The sequence below is a fragment of the Thalassophryne amazonica genome, chromosome 16, assembly GCF_902500255.1.
Source record: "Thalassophryne amazonica chromosome 16, fThaAma1.1, whole genome shotgun sequence".
NCBI classification, from domain to species: domain Eukaryota; kingdom Metazoa; phylum Chordata; class Actinopteri; order Batrachoidiformes; family Batrachoididae; genus Thalassophryne; species Thalassophryne amazonica.
In genome coordinates this window covers 88248039-88271567 of record NC_047118.1, presented here as the reverse complement: position 1 = coordinate 88271567, position 23529 = coordinate 88248039, and the positions used below count along the sequence as shown (strand labels likewise).

At 43.5% G+C, this 23529-nt stretch overlaps 1 protein-coding gene across 1 annotated transcript in view; it reads left to right on the top strand.

Annotated features, from left to right (window-relative positions):
- igf2bp1 (insulin-like growth factor 2 mRNA binding protein 1) overlaps positions 1–23529 on the top strand; it is a 268477-nt gene that overhangs the window by 119343 nt on the left and 125605 nt on the right. The window contains exon 7 of the mRNA XM_034190879.1: positions 22397–22531. Coding sequence (XP_034046770.1) covers positions 22397–22531 — 135 coding nt within the window. The remainder of the gene's footprint in view (positions 1–22396; positions 22532–23529) is intronic.

The window sequence follows — 23529 nt, the reverse complement described above, 5'->3', positions numbered from 1 at the left end:
TTAGCCTTTGTACCGTGCTCTGCTTATTTCATACTGGGTCCTTCAAACGCTGGTCGGTTCTCCGAGCTGCGTCCGACACATAACACTGACTTTCCTACAGTCAATGTTCAGTATTCTGGTGAGGTGAATCAGTGACTCACAGCCCTGTTCACTCTTGGCATACAGGTTCAGGTAATCAATGTAGAGAACGTGGTTAATGGCCACCCCAACTTGAACCTGTCTCCATATCCAGTCTTTATGACGATCTGGCTGAGGGAGTTGTATGTTCTGTCTATCTCATATATCACATGTTCCTGATAGTTACTTGTGTCATGGCTCAAGAATTTTAAGCATTATTTTTCCAAAGCTGCACTGAGTTCCTGAGGAAAATAATCAGCATTCTGTTTTTCATAGAGCCAAGTACTGTAGTATCAATGTGCATGGCACTGAGTCACAGGTTTCCACTCGTAAATCCAGGCCATACTAAGGTTGGTCTGTCTGGTCCAAGAGTCTTGGTAGGTCGCTCTGTTGACCTGGTACTTTGATCCTCTGGTGTTGTTCCGGATGCCCATCTGAGCTTCACTCATGTACTCAGTCGTGCCTGATGTACATGGTTGCTGTGATGCCTGACAGGAACTTTCCATGTTGTAGAGAGGAAGGTTATTGTCAGGTAGTTTGAAACCCAGTATTGTCCTACTTGCTGCTAGCTAACCCAGAAGCCCAGAAGACACCCGGATGAGAACAGCTGATTCATTTGTGCTGCCAGGTACTAATGAAGTGCTGTTAACTTCTTCAGGTAGTAGTCGAGCATCATGTCAGGTCCTGGTGTTGCCCAACTGTTCATGTTTGAGTCACATTGTTGGATACCTGCTACTATGACAGTGACTGGTTGTTCTGACTGGTTGCTGCTGTCTGTTCTCACGTTCGTCAGCCACTGGGCATCAGTTTGCATGTTCTCCCTGTGTCTGTGTGGGTTCCATCCAGATGCTCTGACTTCATCCCACCTCCAAAGACATGCAGGTTAGATGAACTGGAAACTCTAAATTGATTATAGGTGAAAGTCAATTTGTCTGTTGAGCACTCCTCTGGCACACTGATGTTTGGGATAGGACCCAGGTCCCTTGACAATGTTTTACTTTTCAGTCAAGGTTTTGCCTTTCAACACCAAACTTTATTTACGGTAATGATGGTAGTGCAACTCAAGATGCCTTAACAAGGAACCACTCAGTTATGTGCGTAAAACAGTCTTTAATTGGTGTGAGAAGTCAGGAAAAGAGGTCAGGTTATGCATTATAAACAGTTCACGTCTTTCACTCATCTCCATCCCTTGTTCTCATGAAGTGAAGGTTGAGTTTTGTGAAAGTAGTAAAGAGCAGAGGAAAGGCGAGGGAGAAGGTTCCTTCACACCCAATTACCTCAGAAATACAGCAATTAATCCACAATTATGACTGGTTGAACGTAATAATGGCGCACATCAGAATTAAAACAACTGCACATATACATTTGATTTGTTTATGTACGCTAAAGTGAGTGTAGGCCGCAGCAGAGTCCCATGCATCCGAGCTTGGGGGTGGGGGGGTGCTGCAGCTGTGCCGCACGGCCTCCAGGAGTGTCAGAGTGGAGGCCAGGTGGGGCAGGGGTGGGGACAGAAACACAAAGGAGGGGTAGGGGTGGGAGGTGTGCGTCATGTGTGCAGATGAGTTCATATTATCAGTCTCTGTCCGTGTGTGCGTAGAGTCTGTAGGGGAAGGCAAATGGAGAGGAAGTCAAATGCTTCACCAAGGCTGTTGAAATCCTTCTGAAGGAAAACAGTGGGGCATTTTGACCTTCGGTAGCTGATAAGGCTGCCATGTTTGGGTTAGGCAGAGAGACACAGAATTCCAATACAGCCTCTTTGACAAGGCGGGTGGGTGCCAGGCACCCGAAGCAGCTGGACACACAATGTAGACTCCCAGATCAGGCGGGAAGTGGTGGCAGGGAGGTGGTTAATTAGGACAGGAGTTAACAAGGTGCACGTGAGGAACAATCTAGAAAGGGGGCGTGGCTAGTGAACAAAGATTAAACACTGTGCAAGATGGGGAGGAAGAGAGTGCACAAAGTGAAGTGATGTAGGATACAGAGATGCGTGAGCAGGTGCCAAGAGTGACAGTGAAAGAAAACACAGAGTGGACACAATCAAGGTGTGAGACAAAGACAATAGCAGGTGGAGTGCTGTGGAGTGAACATAATAAGATGGACGTGAGGGCAAACTGAGAACAGAGCTAACACAGAATGTAAAACTACTATAACATGAACTGAAATCAAACATGAGCATGAGAATCAAAGAAACTACACGAGAACAAAAAGAAACTACATGAGAACTGATCAGCAACTCAGTACTAAAGCAAAACTAAACAGGAACAGTCTAATAAACAGAAAGCAAAACCTGATATAAAAGTACAACAGAAAACAGCCGAAATGAGAACAGCAAAAATAAACAGATGAAAGCTAAATGATAAACAGTGAAAACACAAACCACCTGAACAGAACTATAATGGAACTGGACAATGTCTAACATATAAAAAGTGACAAAGAAAAGTGACAACGTAAAACATAACAGAATAAATTATAATGAAAAATAAACAACTAGTAAATCAAAGCTGGGGCATGTGACGGTAAAAAGAAAGAGGAAAAACTGAATTGACGACCAGCGCCGGCCAGAATTGTGACACTCTCTAACTGTCCAGATCCAATTGTGAATATTCACTGGTCTCCAACATCAGTTCCTTTGCAGGGCAGACAAATTGCTCCGAGATGGTTTTCACTTGCGTTTAAGTTCAAAAGTTAATGCAGTCAGAGATTTTACACACACTTGCCCACCTCGTTAATCATGACGGACAGATGTGGGGTTGTGGTTTTGGTAGCAGCCATTTTCCGGAGGTCAGGGCAGCGCATAATTCAAGCAGCAAAAGACTTCCTACCATAAAGGCAAATACACCCCCAATTCCAGTGAAGTTGGAACGTTGTGTAAAATGTAAATAAAAACAGAATACAATGATTTTCAAATCCTCTTCAACCTGTATTCAATTGAATACACCACAAAGACATTTAATGTTCAAACTGATAAACTTTATTGTTTTTGTGCAAATATTTGCTCATTTTGAAATGGATGCCTGCAACACAGTTCAAAAAAGCTGGGACAGTGGTATGTTTACCACTGTGTTACATCACCTTTCCTTCTAACAACACTCAGTAAGCGTTTGGGAACTGAGGCCACTAAGTGTGAGTCTCATGATTGGGTATAAAAGGAGCATCCCCAAAAGGCTCAGGCATTCACAAGCAAAGATGGGGCGAGGATCATCACTTTGTGAACAACTGCATGAAAAAATAGTCCAACAGTTTAAGAACAATGTTTCTCGACATTCAATTGCAAGGAATTTAGGGATTCCATCATCTACAGTCCATAATATAATCAGAAAATTCAGAGCATCTGGAGAAGTTTCTACACGTAAGCAGCAAGGCTGAAAACCAACACTGAATGCCCGTTGACATTTGATTCCTCAGGCAGCACTGCATTAAAACCATCATTGTGTAAAGGATCTTACCGCGTGGGCTCAGGAACACTTTAGAAAACCATTGTCAGTTAATACAGTTCGTCACTACATCTACAAGTGCAAGTTAAAACTCTACCATGCAAAGTGAAAGCCAAACATCAACAACATCCAGAAACGCCGCCGTCTTCTCTGGGCCCAAGCTCATTTGAAATGGACAGTGGAAAAGTGTGCTGTGGTCTGATGAGTCCACATTTCACATTGTTTTTGGAAAACATGGATGTTGTGTCCTCCAGACAAAAGAGGAAAAAGACCATCCAGATTGTTACCAGTGCAAAGTTCAAAAGCCATCATCTGTGATGGTATGGGGGTGTGTTAGTGCCCATGGCATGGGCAACTTACACACCTGTGATGGCACCATCAATGCTGAAAGGTACATCCAGGTTTTAGAGCAACACATGCTGCCATCCAAGCAACGTCTTTTTCAGGGACATCCCTGCTTATTTCAGCAAGACAATGCCAAGCCACATTCTGCACATGTTACAACAGCATGGCTTCGTAGTAAAAGAGTGCGGGTACTAGACTGGCCTGCCTACAGTCCAGACCTGTCACCAATTGAAAATGTGTGGCGCATTATGAAGCACAAAATATGACAAAGTCCCAATGACTGCCTGTCTCGGCAGTCATTGGGCGAGAGGCGGGGTACACCATGGGCAGGCCACCGGTCAACTGTAGGGCCACATATAGACAAACAAGCACATTAATACCTACGGTCAATTTAGAGTCACCAGTTCATCTAACGTACATTTTCCCACTTCTTTGGAAGTGGGAGGAAGCTGGAGCACCTGGAGGGAAACCACACAAAAATAGGGAGAATATGCAAACTCCACAAAGAAAGGATCAAGTGGGAAGCAATCCTACGACCATCTTGCTGTGAGGCAACAGTGCTAACCACTAAGCCACTATGCCGCCCATACACAGGGTTCCCATCCATTAAAGCAACCGGTAGCCTATTGGATTATGTCTTTTGAGCCACTGCAACCTTCGCACAACAGAGGTGTGTGACAAGTCAAAAATGGGAACTTGTACATGCTCTGTGTCGTTACCTAGGATTTGTGGCAGAAGTGGTGCAGTCATGTGTGTAAGCAAAGCCAGCAGCCAGTCATTCAGGGCATTAGGCGGTTCCTTTAGGATTTCCAGAAAGGTGGTTCATTTCTGGTACAAGGTATGTTACAAAAAACTCTCATCAGCCCCCAAATCAATGAGGACTCCCACCTTCATGGGACCAGCGGATGAGTGAAGAACAGCAGGCACAAGCAGACTTCCTCCTTCTATTGGTGAACCTCATCTTTTAATGGTCAGAAATGGATAAAGTGACCAGAATCCCTGCAACAAATCCAGAGGCGTTATTGAACTTGCTGCTAATGTTCTTAAGTTAAACGTTGAGATTTCCCAGTCAATCTAACAGAAAGCTATTCCTTGGGTGGTGTGGTAACTAGTAGGAGTTCTATGGATCAAACATAGCCCCAGTGAGGTGAAAGAGAGGTTACACACTGCTTGCACGCGCACACAAGACAAATCCACTGTGCTGTCTGGAGGCTGTTGGCAGGAAGTTGGAAAGAAATGCTGGACTCATTTCTGATTCGCTGCACTGAGGACGTACACAGTCTTTTTTCTAGTGCACACACGTGCAAGTACCAACCAGGTAGTGTGTGTGTGCGCACACGCGTGGGGGACAACGACTCACCCGAGACATAATTGACTGAGCTAACGGACGCTGCTAATTCTTTAACACACACACACACACACAGAAAACAAATCCACTGTGCTGTCTGGAGGCTGTTGTACACAGTCGACCGACCTGGTTTCATGTGTGTGCCTGCGCGCATGTGTGGGGGACAACGACACGATGATTTGATTGAGCTAACTGACGCTGCCAACTCTTGTAACACACACACACACACAAAATCCACTCCACTGTAAGCCGTTTGGATGCATGAAGACCTGTTCACATGAAAAGCTAACGTGATTTTTGGCTGGACTGAGGAACTACACAACGTCTTTTTTATGGAAGTCTAAAGTCAGTGCACAGCATCACTGGACTACACGTCACAATTTGGATTTTAGCAGCAGTGGAACACCAAAATATAAGTCCCTTTTCTGTTGTTTATTAATTAATAAAATATCAAATGACAAGGATCTATTTTAGCCATGATATAAAACAAATAATGAATGTTTTTGCATACTTTCAATGGAATGAATATTTAATTCAGTGAAAGCTGGAACATACCATTCAACTCAGCTTCACCTTGTTGAATGGTATGTTCCAGCTTTCACCTAATGAAATATTCGTACCATTGAACTCATAAACATTCATTATTTGTATATTATCCCACCAGCATTATAAGAGCGTGCCTGAAAATGTTACACTGAAGTTGGGCCATTACACTGTTTCTGAGGGTGCGTAACTGGAAAATTAAATGATCATTTTTCTATATTGATTGTGGGCCCACTGGTTCTGATTTAGAAACAGTGTGTCCACAATTTATTCATCATCCTCTGTCAAAGCCATTTAATGATGACAATTATGACTACCGGGACTCTGCTGTTGTGGGCAAGAAAAGAAAATCTAATATGTAATTCACACAGTAGTTTTTTTTTTCTTCTTTTGTGCCATTTCCGTGGGACAGCGCACAAAAGTTCTCTGGTGTGGACTGTGGGACAGCTTTTCCCATAGCTGCGTTCTCCCACTACAAGAGAACTAGGGGGACACCCCCCCCCCCCCGCAGCCGCGGTGTTTTGCCGTGTGCCGCGCAGCGAGTACTGCAGACGTGAGTTTTGTAGGGGAGACTGGGACCATTATCCCCCGGAAAATATTTTAATTTAGAACACTCTGAAATACTATTGCCAGCATTTTCAGAGTCAAATTTTGTGAAGTAGACAATCAGGTTACAGCTCAAAAAAACAGTTTTAATAACACTAACCCAAATCGACATCAGATCAGATCAAATTGAATCAAACCAAAATAACTGATTCTGATTCTTAAGAATCGGAATCGAAATTGAAATTTGACTTGATATCCAGCCCTACACGGTTGTCATAAAGAAGGTCACTGCACTTCCTGAGGCTCCTGAGGAAGAGCAGACTGGAGCAGAAGCTGCTGGTGGCCTTCCATCGCACCGCCATCAAAACTATGATGACATACTGCATCACAGTGTGGTTCGCCAGAGGTACAGCCATGGACAGAAAGGCTCTGCAGCAACTGATAAACACCACCCAAAAAAAATCATTGCTGCTGCAGGAGGTAGTTTTCTTGAAGAGATAACTACTTCCCGCAGTCTCAACCAATCCAGAGCTGTCCTCTCAGAATTGTGTTTGTGGATTTTGATAATTGACTAGTCACTGATTATTTTTTGCGATTAGTCGACTAATCAGATCATACATAAATTATAGCTTATCGCACCAGCAGGCAGCTGTTGTCTTTGAATGTTGCTATAGTTTATTATTTCATTTAATTAATTATTTATTTTGCTGTGTGTTATTGCTGGCAATATTGTTTTAATTCATTCATGCCAATAAAGCACATCGAAATTGAGAGAGAGAGACAGAGAGAGAGGACAAAAAATAAACAAGTCCATAGTGAACAACAATCCAAGCCCATGAAACCACCTCTCCAACAACCCAAACAGCCCTGACAACCGGTGACACTGTGCAAAAACATGGTGAACAGTTTCCGTAAGTGGACAAAAAGGACAAACCCCACCAACCCCTGGATCCAGGTGCACCAGATACCCTTTTGTAGCCAGAAGCCCATGTACAATCCTCCACTGGAGGTCCCCTGTACATTTGTCGACCGGGGGTTTGTACAAGCTTCGCCTGCACCCCACAGGAGACAAGGCTGTACCAAAAATCTTTGACCACTTCGACGCCGCCAACCCTGCCAAAGAGCGTAAGTTTGACACTTTGACACAGGTAAAATAGAGAGCTTTCTTGCCAATACTCTCAAACTCTCCCAAAACAGGTGTCCTGAAAGACAGGAGAGCCCCCTGCTCCTCCTGCCACGCCCCCACAGGAGGCGAGACAGTCAGAGAGGGGAACATGTAGTCACATTGATCACCCCACTGGTCAGACGGTACGGTTCTCAGCAAATGCTCTGTGTGGCCCTGGCAGGGAAGTACAAACCTCCTCCACCACCCTGAGCAGCATCCTGGAGGACCGAACTCCCGCCGACTCTGCCAGCCTCTGAACAGACGTGTGCAGTAGATGGCCCGATTTGGTCCAACCCGCCTCCCTCAGGCAGGATCGCAGAGTGGCAGATGACAAACCAGGAGAGCTAACAAAGTCATTGAAGAAAGGAGGTTCCTCAAACAGCCACATCCCTGGTGTGCCTACATTGTCCCTGTGCACATAGAGGACCTGCCATGCCTGGAGAACTGACTGGTAAAAAGCCAAGGTGCACGTCCCGATGACGTCCCGCCGATGTAGGAGGAACAGATGTTTGTCATACCCAAGATCAGCCTCCCTCTTCAGCAGGACACGTGCTGTTTCCTGCCAGCTCAGTCCTGAGGTGTACAACAGTCTCTGAGCAGCCTGCAACCTGAAGGTCGACACCCCAGCAGAAATGTCCACCAGCCCCTGTCCTCCTTCATGAAGTGGCATGTACAACACAGGAGCTCTGATCCAGTGATGGCCTGACCAGAAAAAGTCAACCAATAACCGCTGCAACTGCTCAATCAGGCCCCGTGGTGGAGGGAGGACAGACAGTCTGTGCCACAGCGCCGAAGCGACCGGAACCCACCCCCTATAGGTCATCTGGGGCAGCAACCATCACCATTTGGACAGTCTGGCACACACCTTCTCCACCAAGCCCTCCCAATTCCTCCGACGATACCCATCCGTCCCCAGAAACACACCCAGATCCCTCACACACCCAAACCCTCCACTCCCCATCGACAGACCATGTTGCAGACAGGGAGCTGCCCCTTCCTGCCACCTCCCCATCAGGACAGCCTCATTCTTCTCCCAGTTCACTCTTGCAGAGGTTCCCATCTCATAGAGCCGTAAACTATTGAATAACCCATCAACGTCCGCCTGATTCGTGACAAAAACCGTGATGTCATCTGCATAAGCAGAGAGCATCAGAGGAGTAGATAGTTGACAACCCAGCAAAACAAGGCCAGACAGCCTGGCTCTAAGGCGACACAAGAGTCTCTCAATGACTAAGCAGTACAGCTGACCTGAGACAGGGCAGCCCTGTCTTATACCCCACGTTACGGGGACTGGGGAGCTCAACCCTCCCCCAACCTTAACCAAACATGAAGCCCCATTATACAATACCCCAACAAATGAAATAAACCCCTCACCAAAGCCAAACGCCCTCATAGTGGAAAACAAAAACCCGTGATGAACCCGATCAAACGCCTTCTCCTGATCAAGTGACACAAACCCGCAAACCAAATCCCCAGTATTGCACAGATCATACAGATCCCTCATCAAAAAAAGGTTGTCCATAATTGTTCTATCGGGCACACAAAAAGACTGGTCCTTGTGAACAATAAAATCCAGGACATTTTTCAACCCGTTCGCCAGTACCTTAGAAAAAAGTTTAGAATCCTCACAGAGAAGTGCAACTGGTCTCCAGTTCTGCAATAGGGTAAGATCTCCTTTCTTAAGCCCCTTTCACACCGGGGGTGCTCCCGGTTGCTCCCGGTTGTGCCGTGCGTCATTATGACGACGCCACATGGAAGCAACTCGGTGCCCAGATGATGCAGCTCGGCGCCACAACAGCGTGAGGGGCGCAAAGGAGGAAGCAATTCGGGTGCCGAAAAATTAAACCTGTTGTCGTGCACGCATCTCGCGGTCAAAGGAGGAAAGATAAACTATAACAGAACTCAGAGTGCAGCTCTGCACAAGAACAAATATAAAGAGAAGTCAGAGTGCACAGTCTGTCTGCAGCCAAACTGTGCACTCTGACTTCTCTGTGCAGAGAACCTGCAGGCTGCATTCTCACTTCCTCTCTGCCCCCTGCTGCACGCACCTGATGCAGAAATTCCTGCGTCGTCGTGACACCACAGGAAGCAACTGGGAGCAGCCCCGGTGTGAAAGGGGCTTTAGGCAAGAGGGACAGAACAGCATGGCAACAAGACGTGGGCAAGCAGCCCGCCGCAATGCTCTCCTGCAACATCTCCAGAAGATCAGCACTGAGAAAGCCCCAGAAGTGTTTATAAAAATCCACTGGATATCCGTCGATCCCCGGAGCTTTCCCAGATGCCATCTGCTGCACTGCCGTTGTCAGTTCATCCGACGTGATGGGGGAGTCCAAGGCCGCTTGCACCAAGGTCACCAGCTGGGGGAGATCTCTCAGAAGGTCAGCCGCACAGGCCCCATCACAGTCTACAGCATCGTAGAGAGCCGAGTAGAAGTCCCTAGCATGTCTCCACATCTCCACCGAATCACTCGTCACCCATCCGTCAGGAAGGCGAAGACAGGTCATCAGCTTCTGATGAGAAGTCTTCGTCTCCAGATTGAAGAAGAAGGAATTGGGTGCATCCATGTCCCTGATGTTCACAAGGCGAGCCCTCACCATTGCCCCTTTCACCCTCTCATGTAACAGTGCACCCAGCTCTGCCCTCTTCCCCTGCAGCAGGCCATGCTGGTCGGGGCTCCCGACCAGCATGGCCAGCTGTTTGGAGGTTGGCCTGAATGACAATAATGTCCTTCTCGAGTGTTGCCATGGCTACCTTGACCCTAGCTGTGGAATAGGAAGTGTACTGTTGACACAAAACCCGAACCTGAGTTTTGCCGGCCTCCCACCACTGACTCACTGTCCCAGATGTCTCCTTCCTTCCCCTCCAGAAAACACAAAAAGATTCAAATAAATTACAAAACGCCCTGTCGTGCAAAAGTTTGGTGTTGAATTTCCAGTACGTGTTGAAACTCTGAGTGTGTGAGTGAAATATTTCTGTGTTGATGAGATGATGGTCTGAAAAACCAACTGGCTGAATGAAACTCTTGGGTAATCTGTTCCTGAATGAGTGTGACATATAAATCCGGTCAAGCCTGGCTGCAGACACCACCCCATCTGAAACCTGAACCCATGTGTACTGTCTGTCCTGTGGGTGTGTGACCCTCCATGTGTCCAGTAAATCCACCTCACGTAAAAAAAAAAACAGCCAGTGAGGAAACCGACTCCAAATGTGGCTCCTCACCAACCCGATCCATTGACATATCCACAGTGCAGTTGAAGTCACCCCCCAGCACCAAACAGTCACCAGGATCCTGCTGAACTAAAATGTCCCTCACCCATTTAAATAACCCCACCCGCTCCGAGCCCTCATTGTGTCCGTAAATATTTGTAAACACCATGGTCAACCCCTCGACCTGAGCCCTGACCAAAAGAACTCGACCCTGAACGATCTCAGTGGTGGATAAAACAGTGATATCAAGTCGAGGCGAAAACAAACCCGCCACTCCAGCACTGATGTTGGAGCCATGACTCTAATAAAAAGGTCTCCTCCACCACCGAGCCCAGTCCACTTCATTAACTGTGTCAGAGTGAGTCTCCCGCAGGAACAACACCTGTAGCCCCTTTTGTTCAAAGAGCTCAGAGACCAAAGCCCTCCTCCGGCCGTCCCTGCCACCGTTCATGTTCAAAGAGCCCACCTTCAGATACTGCATGTGGACTGAGTGACGAGAAAACAGAGAGAAAGACAAATAGAGAAGATAGAACACCCGGTGAGACACACTCATACTCTATCTGGTGGATTTACGACCCCTGCGACCTCACCCCCACTTTGACAGAGATTCCTCCCCAAAGCAGTGATATATTTCCTGAGTCTGTACTGCTTCTTCTCTTTCAGCAGGTCCAAGCCAACGAGCCTCCTCAACACTTTAACAGATTTCACAAAATTCTCCGTGTCGGGAAAATAATCTGCAACTCTCACTGATTTACCAAATGAATCATCCAAGAAGCTATTGATGTCCTGAAGTGTGTCCAGATCACTGCTGTGAGAGAAGGAACCAGTGGTTGACATGCTGGAGTCCGAATCATAATCCATGTTGTCATCATTAATGCTTTGACCCAGTGGGGGTTTGGAGTACACTGTGGAGAAAAGACCTCCTCCTGCACGCTGGGCCCCTCCCCCAGATCAGACACCGACACCGGGTCCCCGAACCCCGAGGCCGAAGGCCCCGGAACTGGACCTGGGGCCATCGACACTGACGCCCCAGAAACATCGCGTTTGTGCAGACATGCGAGACATTTGTGACTGACGTCCCCACATTCACCATGTAAAAAGAGTCTTCATGTTTGACTCTGAAGGACACATCCAGAGTCTGGGTCGGACAGTTCAGGAACATGAACACCTGACGATGGAAGGACAAAACGTGGCGAAGTTTCTCGCTCTTACAGCCCAGTCCGATCATCTTAAAACTGCTGGCAAACTTCCCAGACCTCTGCAGCTCCCGACTGACAGCTTCATTTGAAACAAACGGAGGAACCTCGGAAATAATGATTTTAGTGGACGGACTGTAAAGAGGAGAAGCCTGCACGTAAGAATCATTCAGATAAACCCCACATTCAACAAGCTGAGCAGAGAAACGCTCCTCTGACAGAAAAACCACCACGGCTCTGTTCATCCTGGACGCAAACGTTAAGTTCCCATGTCCGACCTGCTCACCCACAGCCAGGAGGACATCCTCCAAAGACACAGCCGGGTCCGGGACCACCCTCACTCCGTGAGGGCCAGACACCATCCGCACCAAAACCCGCTGCAAAAAACACACAAAACCACACGCAAACCAGTCAAAACAATAAAAAAACAACTAACAAACAAACCGAAAAGGGAAAAAAACGCCACCTCACCAGAACTGCGTCACACTCTCACCTGCGACCCTCATTCACGCCCAAACTCACAGCATGCACCAGAGAGAGAGAGAGAGACAGAGACAGACTGATCTTCTCAAAGGTTGTATCATGTTTCTTTTCCATCATTGTGGTGAAGTGAGTTTGGGCTCATGTCCGTAACCAACATGTTGGAGTTTGCTTCAGTCAGGATATTTGCTTGCTGACGTGTGTATGTTGTTGTCTTGGTAACAAGGAAAGAATCATTCTGTAAAACATGTTTAGCCGCATGTTCTCCCTGAATTGCTGTCTGTCTGAGTGGTGTCCAAAAAATGAGGTGGGCTTCATAGATAATTGGCAAAGCTTCTGGGGAAAACCTGGTCTTGTTAGGAGAGACGGCATCCATCCCACTTTGGATGGAGCAGCTCTCATTTCTAGAAATCTGGCCAATTTTCTTAAATCCTCCAAACCGTGACTATCCAGGGTTGGGACCAGGAAGCAGAGTTGTAGTCTTACACACCTCTCTGCAGCTTCTCTCCCCCTGCCATCCCCTCATTACCCCATCCCCGTAGAGATGATGCCTGCTCCCAGACCACCAATAACCAGTAAAAATCTAATCATAAAAATTCAAAAAGAAAAAATAATATAACACCTTCAACTGCACCACAGACTAAAACAGTTAAATGTGGTCTATTAAACATTAGATCTCTCTCTTCTAAGTCCCTGTTAGTAAATGATATAATAATTGATCAACATATTGATTTATTCTGCCTTACAGAAACCTGGTTACAGCAGGATGAATATGTTAGTTTAAATGAGTCAACACCCCTGAGTCACACTAACTGCCAGAACGCTCGTAGCACGGGCCGAGGCGGAGGATTAGCAGCAATCTTCCACTCCAGCTTATTAATTAATCAAAAACCCAGACAGAGCTTTAATTCATTTGAAAGCTTGTCTCTTAGTCTTGTCCATCCAAATTGGAAGTCCCAAAAAACAGTTTTATTTGTTGTTATCTATCGTCCACCTGGTCGTTACTGTGACTTTCTCTGTGAATTTTCGGACCTTTTGTCTGACTTAGTGCTTAGCTCAGATAAGATAATTATAGTGGGCAATTTTAACATCCACACAGATGCTGAGAATGAAAGCCTCAACACTGCATTTAATCTATTGTTAGACTCGATTGGCTTTGCTCAAAATGTAAATGAGTCCACCCACCACTTTAATCATACCTTAGATCTTGTTCTGACTTATGGTATGGAAATTGAAGACTTAACAGTATTCCCTGAAAACTCCCTTCTGTCTGATAATTTCTTAATAACATTTACATTTACTCTGATGGACTACCCAGCAGTGGGGAATACGTTTCATTACAGTAGAAGTCATTCAGAAAGCGCTGTAACTAGGTTTAAGGATATGATTCCTTCTTTATGTTCTCCAATGCCATATACCAACACAGGGCAGAGTAGCTACCTAAACTCTGTGAGTGAGATAGATTATCTCATCAATAGTTTTATATCCTCATTGAGGACAACTTTGGATGCTGTAGCTCCTCTGAAAAAGAGAGCCTTAAATCAGAAGTGCCTGACTCCGTGGTATAACTCACAAACTCGCAGCTTAAAGTAGATAACCCGTAAGTTGGAGAGGAAATGGAGTCTCACTAATTTGGAAGATCTTCACTTAGCCTGGAAAAATTGTCTGTTGCTCTATAAAAAAGCCCTCCGTAAAGCTAGGACATCTTACTACTCATCACTAATTGAAGAAAATAAGAGCAACTGTTGTGTGTTGGGGGGTGTGGCTGGACATTTTGGTGTTCTTTTCTTTTCTTTGCTCTCCAGGTGGCATGAAAACTGATTTGTCTGTGGAGAAGGTGCTGGCTGAAGAGTCCTTCACCCTCATCAACATCATGTGCAGCACCTGTGAATGGTGCTCACGTGCAGCCTTAAAGACTTTCAGCTGAAGCAGATAATTGGATGGCGTTCTGCATTTAAGTCATGTGTGATTCAAGCAGAACTGCCGGGAACTCGACCTTGTGATGTTCGTTTGTGAGACGCTGAGGACCGCGCCTGGGTTTGACACATCGAGCCCGTGAAGGAGGAAGGGTGAGGGACACATGCTGTCAGCACACATCAGAGGTGATTAAGTGTTTGACTAATTGTTGATAGTAACTTGGTATTTTGTTACGCAGTATATTTGAATTGTGATGAGAATTGTGCAGCTTGCTTCTCACTGCTGAGACGTGCGGACAAGTGATCCTCCACCTGTTGTGAGAAGCTGCTCATTTGCATAAAGCGCAAAATACAGACCTGAATGTGTTGCTGATAGTGTGTGTCTTTTGAAGGATATTAGTTGTAACTGCTGACTTACCTCACCTCTTCTATCCTTCGCAGAGAGTCGGTTTGTCGTGTCCACCTGGGGGGTGGTTGGCGGTAATAGTGGGTCCAGGAGTGCCGGGCTTCGATCCTTTTGGGCGCTGGAGAGCGTGCCAGCCTTCACTCCACCAGAAGGACGCTATTTCAGTTTTTACACTTTATTATGCACCAGCGGGTGAAATAAATAAATTGTTTTTGTTACTGGAACCGCTTTCTGGTTATTTTTAGCGCTGGGTTCCGTCTGACGCAGGTCCGCTCCTCAACCCGCGTCGACACATAACAGCAACCCCAGGTTTCTTTTCAGCACTGTAGCCAGGCTGACAAAGAGTCAGAGCTCTACTGAGCTGAGTATTCCTTTAACTTTTAGTAATGACTTCATGACTTTCTTTGCTAATAAAATTTTAACTATTAGAGAAAAAATTACTCATAACCATCCCAAAGACATATCGTTCTCTTTGGCTGCTTTCAGACCCCATTCCTACCAGGCTGCTCAAGGAAGCCCTACCATTAATTAATGCTTCGATCTTAAATATGATCAATCTGTCTTTATTAGTTGGCTATGTACCACAGGCTTTTAAGGTGGCATTAATTAAACCATTACTTAAAAAGCCATCATTTGACCCAGCTATCTTAGCTAATTATAGGCCAATCTCCAACCTTCCTTTTCTCTCAAAAATTCTTGAAAGGGTAGTTGTAAAACAGCTAACTGATCATCTGCAGAGGAATGGTCTATTTGAAGAGTTTCAGTCAGGTTTTAGAATTCATCATAGTACAGAAACAGCATTAGTGAAGGTTACAAATGATCTTCTTATGGCCTCAGACAGTGGACTCATCTCTGTGCTTGTTCTGTTAGACCTCAGTGCTGCTTTTGATACTGTTGACCATAAAATTTTATTACAGAGATTAGAGCATGCCATAGGTATTAAAGGCACTGCACTGCGGTAGTTTGAATCATATTTATCTAATAGATTACAATTTGTTCATGTAAATGGGGAATCTTCTTCACAGACTAAGGTTAATTATGGAGTTCCACAAGGTTCTGTTCTAGGACCAATTTTATTCACTTTATACATGCTTCCCTTAGGCAGTATTATTAGACAACATTGCTTAAATTTTCATTGTTACGCAGATGATACCCAGCTTTATCTATCCATGAAGCCAGAGGACACACACCAATTAGCTAAACTGCAGGATTGTTTTACAGACATAAAAACATGGATGAGCTCTAATTTCCTGCTTTTAAACTCAGATAAGACTGAAGTTATTGTACTTGGCCCCACAAATCTTATAAACATGGTGTCTAACCAGATCCTTACTCTGGATGGCATTACCCTGACCTCCAGTAATACTGTGAGAAATCTTGGAGTCATTTTTGATCAGGATATGTCATTCAATGTGCATATTAAACAAATATGTAGGAGTGCTTTTTTGCATTTACGCAATATCTAAAAATTAGAAAGGTCTTGTCTCAGAGTGATGCTGAAAAACTAATTCATGCATTTATTTCCTCTAGGCTGGACTATTGTAATTCATTATTATCAGGTTGTCCTAAAAGTTCCCTGAAAAGCCTTCAGTTAATTCAAAATGCTGCAGCTCGAGTACTGACGGGGACTAGAAGGAGAGAGCATATCTCACCCATATTGGCCTCTCTTCATTGGCTTCCTGTTAATTCTAGAATAGAATTTAAAATTCTTCTTCTTACTTATAAGGTTTTGAATAATCAGGTCCCATCTTATCTTAGGGACCTTATAGTACCATATCACCCCAATAGAGCCTTTGGCTCTCAGACTGCAGGCTTACTTGTAGTTCCTAGGGTTTGTAAGAGTAGAATGGGAGGCAGAGCCTTCAGCTTTCAGGCTCCTCTCCTCTGGAATCAGCTCCCAATTCAGATCAGGGAGACAGACACCCTCTCTACTTTTAAGATTAGGCTTAAAACTTTCCTTTTTGCTAAAGCTTATTGTTAGGGCTGGATCAGGTGACCCTGAACCATCCCTTAGTTATGCTGCTATAGACTTAGACTGCTGGGGGGTTCCCATGATGCACTGAGTGTTTCTTTCTCTTTTTGCTCTGTATGCACCACTCTGCATTTAATCATTAGTGATTGATCTCTGCTCCCCTCCACAGCATGTCTTTTTCCTGGTTCTCTCCCTCAGCCCCAACCAGTCCCAGCAGAAGACTGCCCCTCCCTGAGCCTGGTTCTGCTGGAGGTTTCTTCCTGTTAAAAGGGAGTTTTTCCTTCCCACTGTCACCAAGTGCTTGCTCACAGGGGGTCGTTTTGACCGTTGGGGTTTTTCTGTAATTATTGTATGGCCTTGCCTTACAATATAAAGCGCCTTGGGGCAACTGTTTGTTGTGATTTGGTGCTATATAAATAAAATTGATTTGATTTGATTTAAAACATTAGCGTTACCACATTCAAACATATTCCTATTCAAACATGACATCACTGTTATAACATTACAGCAAACACATATGTGTGCTTAGAAAAATTAAATTGTTAATGTTGACGTTTACAGCTATCAATAAAAGTAAGTAGACTATAGACGTTAATGTTAGCAGCTAACTAGCTAATTAGCTTACGGAGATGATTGTCCCTCTTCGTCAGCATCCAAATCAGCCACATTGTGTTTCCTTCTCAGAGGATCCTGCCTCACCTTTGTACTGCCGTGGAAAAACAAGGTCTGCCTTGCAGAGTAATTTGGTTAAAATGTTTCCAAACATTTGAGCCCCATTTAGCATAACTTTTCTGGTGACATCACGGCTGTGCTTCAAGGAGAGAAAGGCAGCAGAGAGAAAAACAAACTTGTTTGCGCTTGGGGTTGCCACAGCAAATCTGAGGTTGATCTGCATGTTGAAGTGGCACAGGTTTGACACTGGATGCCCTTCCTGGCACAACTGCACATTACATGGAGAAATGTAGCAGGCATCGGGTTTGAACTGGGAACCTTTCGTACTGGCCACTACCCCTAGGACAGTTATATATCAACTTTACTTTGCTGTGTTGGATCAGCACAATTTATGGAGATCCACCTTGGATTTGCTGTGGCGACCCCGAGCGCAAATAAGCGAGCAGGCAAAGGGACTTACCCTCACAAATCTAGTTGGCCTCACCCATTGTAATTAAGTAACAGTATCACAACTTCATCATGTTCACCCAACAAATTTACATTTAGGTCACTCAGTAAAATTGTTTCTGGCTCTGTTAACACATTTTACCTGGGAGGAAATGCTTTCAATAATTTTATTATGTTCACAGAGCAAGTTAAATTTTAAGTTGTTGCACGTTATGTTAAAACTACATGATTTGAATGTGTTCACCCATAAAACTTGATTCTATATCATAGAAGCTACATGTTAAGCCTGGTTCACACAACAGGATTTTAAAATTATCTTTAGGTTTCCAAAACCTGTGAGACCACACACGTGAAGATAAAAAATCATGGATCTAACAGGTTTGGTGGTACAGTGTGTGGTGTTCAGCCACACGGTGAGGACAACAACACCACACACCAACAGATTTCACACACCAACATTTTCAGGTCAGACAGGAAATCTCGCAAAATCTCTCGAGATTAAACGTGACTTCAGAGTAAACAAATGGAGATACTTTGTGGACTATTTAAAAGAGGGAAAAAACAATACAAAAAGAAAAGGTGTTCTTTAAAGGAGTGGAGACAGCGCCACCACCGGACTTTCTGGTAAGTCAGAAGAGCTGTTTTATTTTATTTTCCACTCCGTACGTCCGTCACCTCACTTTCTGATTGGCTACTCATCACATTCAGCAGGCTGCGTGCTCATTTGTGGTCGGAGGACACAACACACACTGCGATATCGGGCCAAAAAAATCCAACATTTTGAATATCCCCAATTTGCGATCGGAGCGCTCCTGACGCCCTTCTGAGCAGATCAGAGTGCTCTTAACACACCGCACACGGATAAGATTATCTTTAGCATCATCCCAATTGTCGGGGCGTCCTTAAGAATGTCGGAAGGGGAAGATAGGGTCCGATATCGGCCTAATTATCTTGCTGTGTGAACCCAGCCTTATACTTACGTTCATATAATATAAAAACCAGCAACACCCATGTTGGTTTTTTGAGGCTGTGCAGTAAATCAAACGTATCCTCTCTTCTTCTGTGGCATTTAATGGCAGCCGGCATCCTTATTGTTGCATTGCTGCCACCTGCTGCATCAGTCTGTTATAGCAGTACTAAATCCTCTTTCAAGTATTTAAAAAGCCAACACTTCCCCCTCTCACTTGACCTTATGGATAAAATACATCTTACAGAAATGTCTTTCAGTCTTTACAATTGATTCACTTCCATTTTTACTCTATAATTGTCAAATCATTCAAAAATGATGAGATAGTTTGTAAAATAAAATATTTTGACCTGAAATTAAACCACTGTGCTAAATACTGTACAGCTATATTCACTGATTATGACTTTTATTATTGTTTATTATGTTACAATTGGTGGCATTTGAAAGTGCTGCATTCTGGTGGTATTTGGCATCAATATGCTGTATTGATCTGGTGATGATCTTTTAATAATTTATTTTTTTTTAAACTATTGCATCAATTTTAAATGACTTATAAATGATAAAGACTTCTCATTGGCAATAGTCATGATGTCTTTAAGTGCATTATTTACTAAAAGCAGAAATTGATTTGTTTTATAAGACACACTTAGAATTTGTATAATGTAGAATGAAAACTATGAAAGCAAAATTAAAGTCAGTTAATGCAGACAGTCAGTACATTTGTGGAAACTTATTGCATGCAGTACATGCAAGATAGTAAATAAATTTGAATGAAATCAAGATTTGAGCCATATTTTGTTCCAATATAAGAGTCAAACACTACTCTGTTTTCAGTGGTGGGCACAGATAACCAAAAAATTAACTTCGATAACAGATAATCAGATAACTGAAAAGTTATCTTTGATAAAGATAAAATGATAAACCACCCAAAAATGTATTGGAAGTTACAGATAACCGATAACCAATAAGTTCCAGTATTGTCTCTGGTACATTTACTAACTTAACAACTACTAACAAACTGAATTTGATTTTTAACACCACAATCACTTCTGGTAGCATCAAAAGCAACAACAGACCCAAACAATGAGCCCACACTTCTGTCTTTGAACATCCTGCCCCCTGCTGGAAGCTCTTGTTTACTACATGGCTTCCAGCACAGACGCAAGCTGAGAGCAGCCACAAAGCTCAGCTCTCTACCCAATCACAATGTTCCGGTCAGGCGGAGGTCTTGGAAAATAAAGCAGTGCTGACTTATGGTTTTGATTTATAAATAACATTAATACTGATAGAATAACTCCATTAATGTCAATTCTGTCATTTGCACAAAGTTAAAATATAACATATATCTTTTAATGTTGAATAATGCACTAATTCTGAGGTTTTGTAACAAACACAGACAGATTGCAAAGGATTCTGGGTAAAATGTGCCTCTGCTAAACACTGATTGGTTCAGTCATTCATTATGTAAACCAACACGTTAATGTGACGTGTGTTGGTGTTTACAGATAAATGTGCTTTTGTAAAATATTACATTTTTTTATTTGTAAAAACAGACATTTTTACAGAGCCCTGGAAGTGTCATCGCAAAATGTTTTGCATGTGGAGAAAAGGGGTGCTCATTTTATTATATTGTGTGCTCTTTTTATGATGGTGTGCGCACGTTTTATGATGTTGTGCGCATGTTTTATTACATTGTAAAACGTGCACTCAATATTGTCTTGACACATAAATGTTGGCTATTCGCCCTATTGACGTTTCAAATCCCGCAAAACCTCAGAGAGGTCGCCACGCTACGAGATCTCAGTAACATTGACAACCGCATTGAGACGCTCTGCTCATGCTGCACTTTAACCGCTGCACACAGACAACACCATTAACATCGCAACATAAAACTATTTTTATATTGTGCCTAAAACTCTCATGAATATATTCTCTGGGTTTATAGATGTTGTTATTGTGTTTATTTTATGTAAACATGTGAGAATCACAGTCTGTCTCTCCGTTATTTTCAGTGGGAGCTGCTGTGAGCTACAATCGCTTCCTGATCATGTCGTTCTGGGGGAAAGTGACGTTTGCTCTTTAACGTCTTGATTATTGTTCTTTACAACACTGTTTGTCCTCTTTGTTCCAGACTAATATATATAATATGTACGAAATTCGCTTTGCGTTTATTAAATTCCACGCAGATTAAAAGTAACAGACACGGATTATTTGTTATAATTGTTTTAGCAAGTTTTCAGGGTCTCATGCAGCAGTCTCTTATTAACGTGATGAAAAGCATAAAAAATACATTTTTGTAGTATAATATTAATTCACAACTGTCATCGTGTTGATTCTCTATATATTGTTGACTGTAGCGACTCTCTGGCACGCAAGGGATTATGGGATACGTCAATAGGACGAATGAACACTACTGGCCAGTAGAGACCTGGAAAACTTGCCAAAACAAAATTCCAGATAATCCGTGTCTGCGACATTTAAGATGCGTGGAATTTAATAAACGCAGACACAATAACAACGTCTATAAAACTAGAGAATATATTCATGAGAGCTTTAGGCACTAGAGTTTAATGCTGTCGTCCGTAGAGCCTGATCAGAGTGTTTCAAATGCATTTCTCATGTCATGAATGTACTGAGATTACCCTATCCTACCCATAATGCACTTCTGGGCACAGCATATATCCACACTAAAACCTTAAAAATTAGCGCATTACTTTAAAACTAAAACATATATCTGATATTTTCACTTTATAAAACTTCAGACATGACATTAATTTAAATAACTTGTCCGACATTAGTTTGGTAAAAGTTGAAAGTTAAGTTAAAAATAAGTTAAGTTAAAACTGTATGCCTCTGGATGACTTGGGTGATATTGCCCGCGTATCAGTATATGGTTAAGAAAAATTAGTTTTGTTTTTTTTTGGGACCAGTTCTCCTTTGCCTACAGAGGATAGAGCGGTTTCTTTTTAAAGCAGCTCTTCTCTGTTTTGCAGAGGGTAGAACTACACATCAGCTACGAGACATTTAACAGGTAGGTGCTCAACTGATTTTAAGTTTTATAAATATTTGTAGCTGTTCAGCTTTATTTACCACGTTATCGGTCTAAAAATTATTGGACAAACATTTATCGCAAGATAATTAGTCCGATAATGGTTTTTAAAGTTATCTAAAGAGATAATCCGATAATGAAAACATTATCTTCGATAATTATTGGTTATCAGATTATCGGAACTGTGCCCACCACTGTCTGTTTTAAACCCAAAAAAGTGCTCTTAGAATGTACCAATTTGCACCATTTTTTTTTAAATTTCCCGGTGGGGGCAGGCCTTCGGACTCCCCAGGGGACCTCATGTCTTTGGTGCTAGGCCATCCATTTACACAAAATGTTCACTCATAAAATTTTCAGTTGCCTGCACACATGTACTTTGCTCCATAAGACTGGCAGGTTTTGATGGCTGAGGTTCTGTATTTTTTCTGTCTGTCAGAAACTTGGGACTTAATTTTTAGATTGCCAGAACGTGCGGTGAAGTTGTACTTTCTTCTTAGAACATGTATCCATGATAATTCCAGGACATTGACAGTATGGACAGAAGTGTGATGTAAAATGTTTATTTCTGTCTTTCTTCCTGATGCAGGATTGATGTCCACCGCAAAGAAAATGCAGGTGCAGCAGAGAAGCCAATCAGCATTCACTCCACCCCTGAGGGTTGCTCAGCTGCCTGCCGCATGATACTGGACATCATGCACCAGGAGGCTAAAGACACAAAGTCGTATGTAGCAAATATGATGAATTCATTCATTGTTTCATTTTCTATTCCTGCTTAAGGTCGCAGGGGTGGAGCCTATCCCGGCTGTCACTGGGCGAGAGGTGGGGTTCACCCTGGACAGGCCTCCAATCTCTCACAGGGCGCAAATATGAAATATCATAGCAGAAGAAATAGAGGCATAAAGTAATCCTGTAACTACAGGTTGGCGATATGACCTTTTTGAAATTGCGAGTTTGAAAATAAGGAGTGACAATTTCCATCTTGACAACATACTTGCATGTTGTTTATTTTCAGTCTTATTTCTCCATTTCTGCTTTCGCTCCTATTTCACAGACCTTTTTCACTGCTCGACCTAGTGCATTAACAATACATCCCAACAGGAAAACATAAAAGAGTCAAAATTTTGTCACATGCCTGACAGGAATAAACATTAAAGAGGCCGAGAGGCTTTGATATGCGCTTCACACTTGTCAACATGTGACCAGAACAGGAATACACATCAGAAGAGGAATACACCTCAACAAAGCGGCAGTCCCAGCTGGGACACATCAAAGAGGCTGATACACTCCAAGAACAGGAATCAGGGATACACAATGCCGAACCCTAACCCTAACCCACACAGGGGTGGAGACACGAAACAGTTTTACATGCGTAGAAGACACATTGCTCGCCTTGGTATGGTGAATTATGTCCACAATAGGGTTCTAGCCATGGTGGTACTGCAAATTTCCACCCGGGTCTCAGGTTCAATTGGGCTATAGTGCCCAGCATGGATTTTCTGAAAAATGAACTGAAATTTTGCTGAAAATGTGCCAATTTGATCGTATTTCAAGCTTATAGAGTCATAGTTTTGATTTATTTTGCCATTTTTAACAAATAAATAAATATATTTCTCATTTTCTTTGTATCAGATCAGTCACAAACGAGAGAGAGAGACAGAGAGGGAGAGAGAGAGAGAGAGAGACATGGAGAGAGAGAGAGAGAGAGAGAGCGAGCCGAGA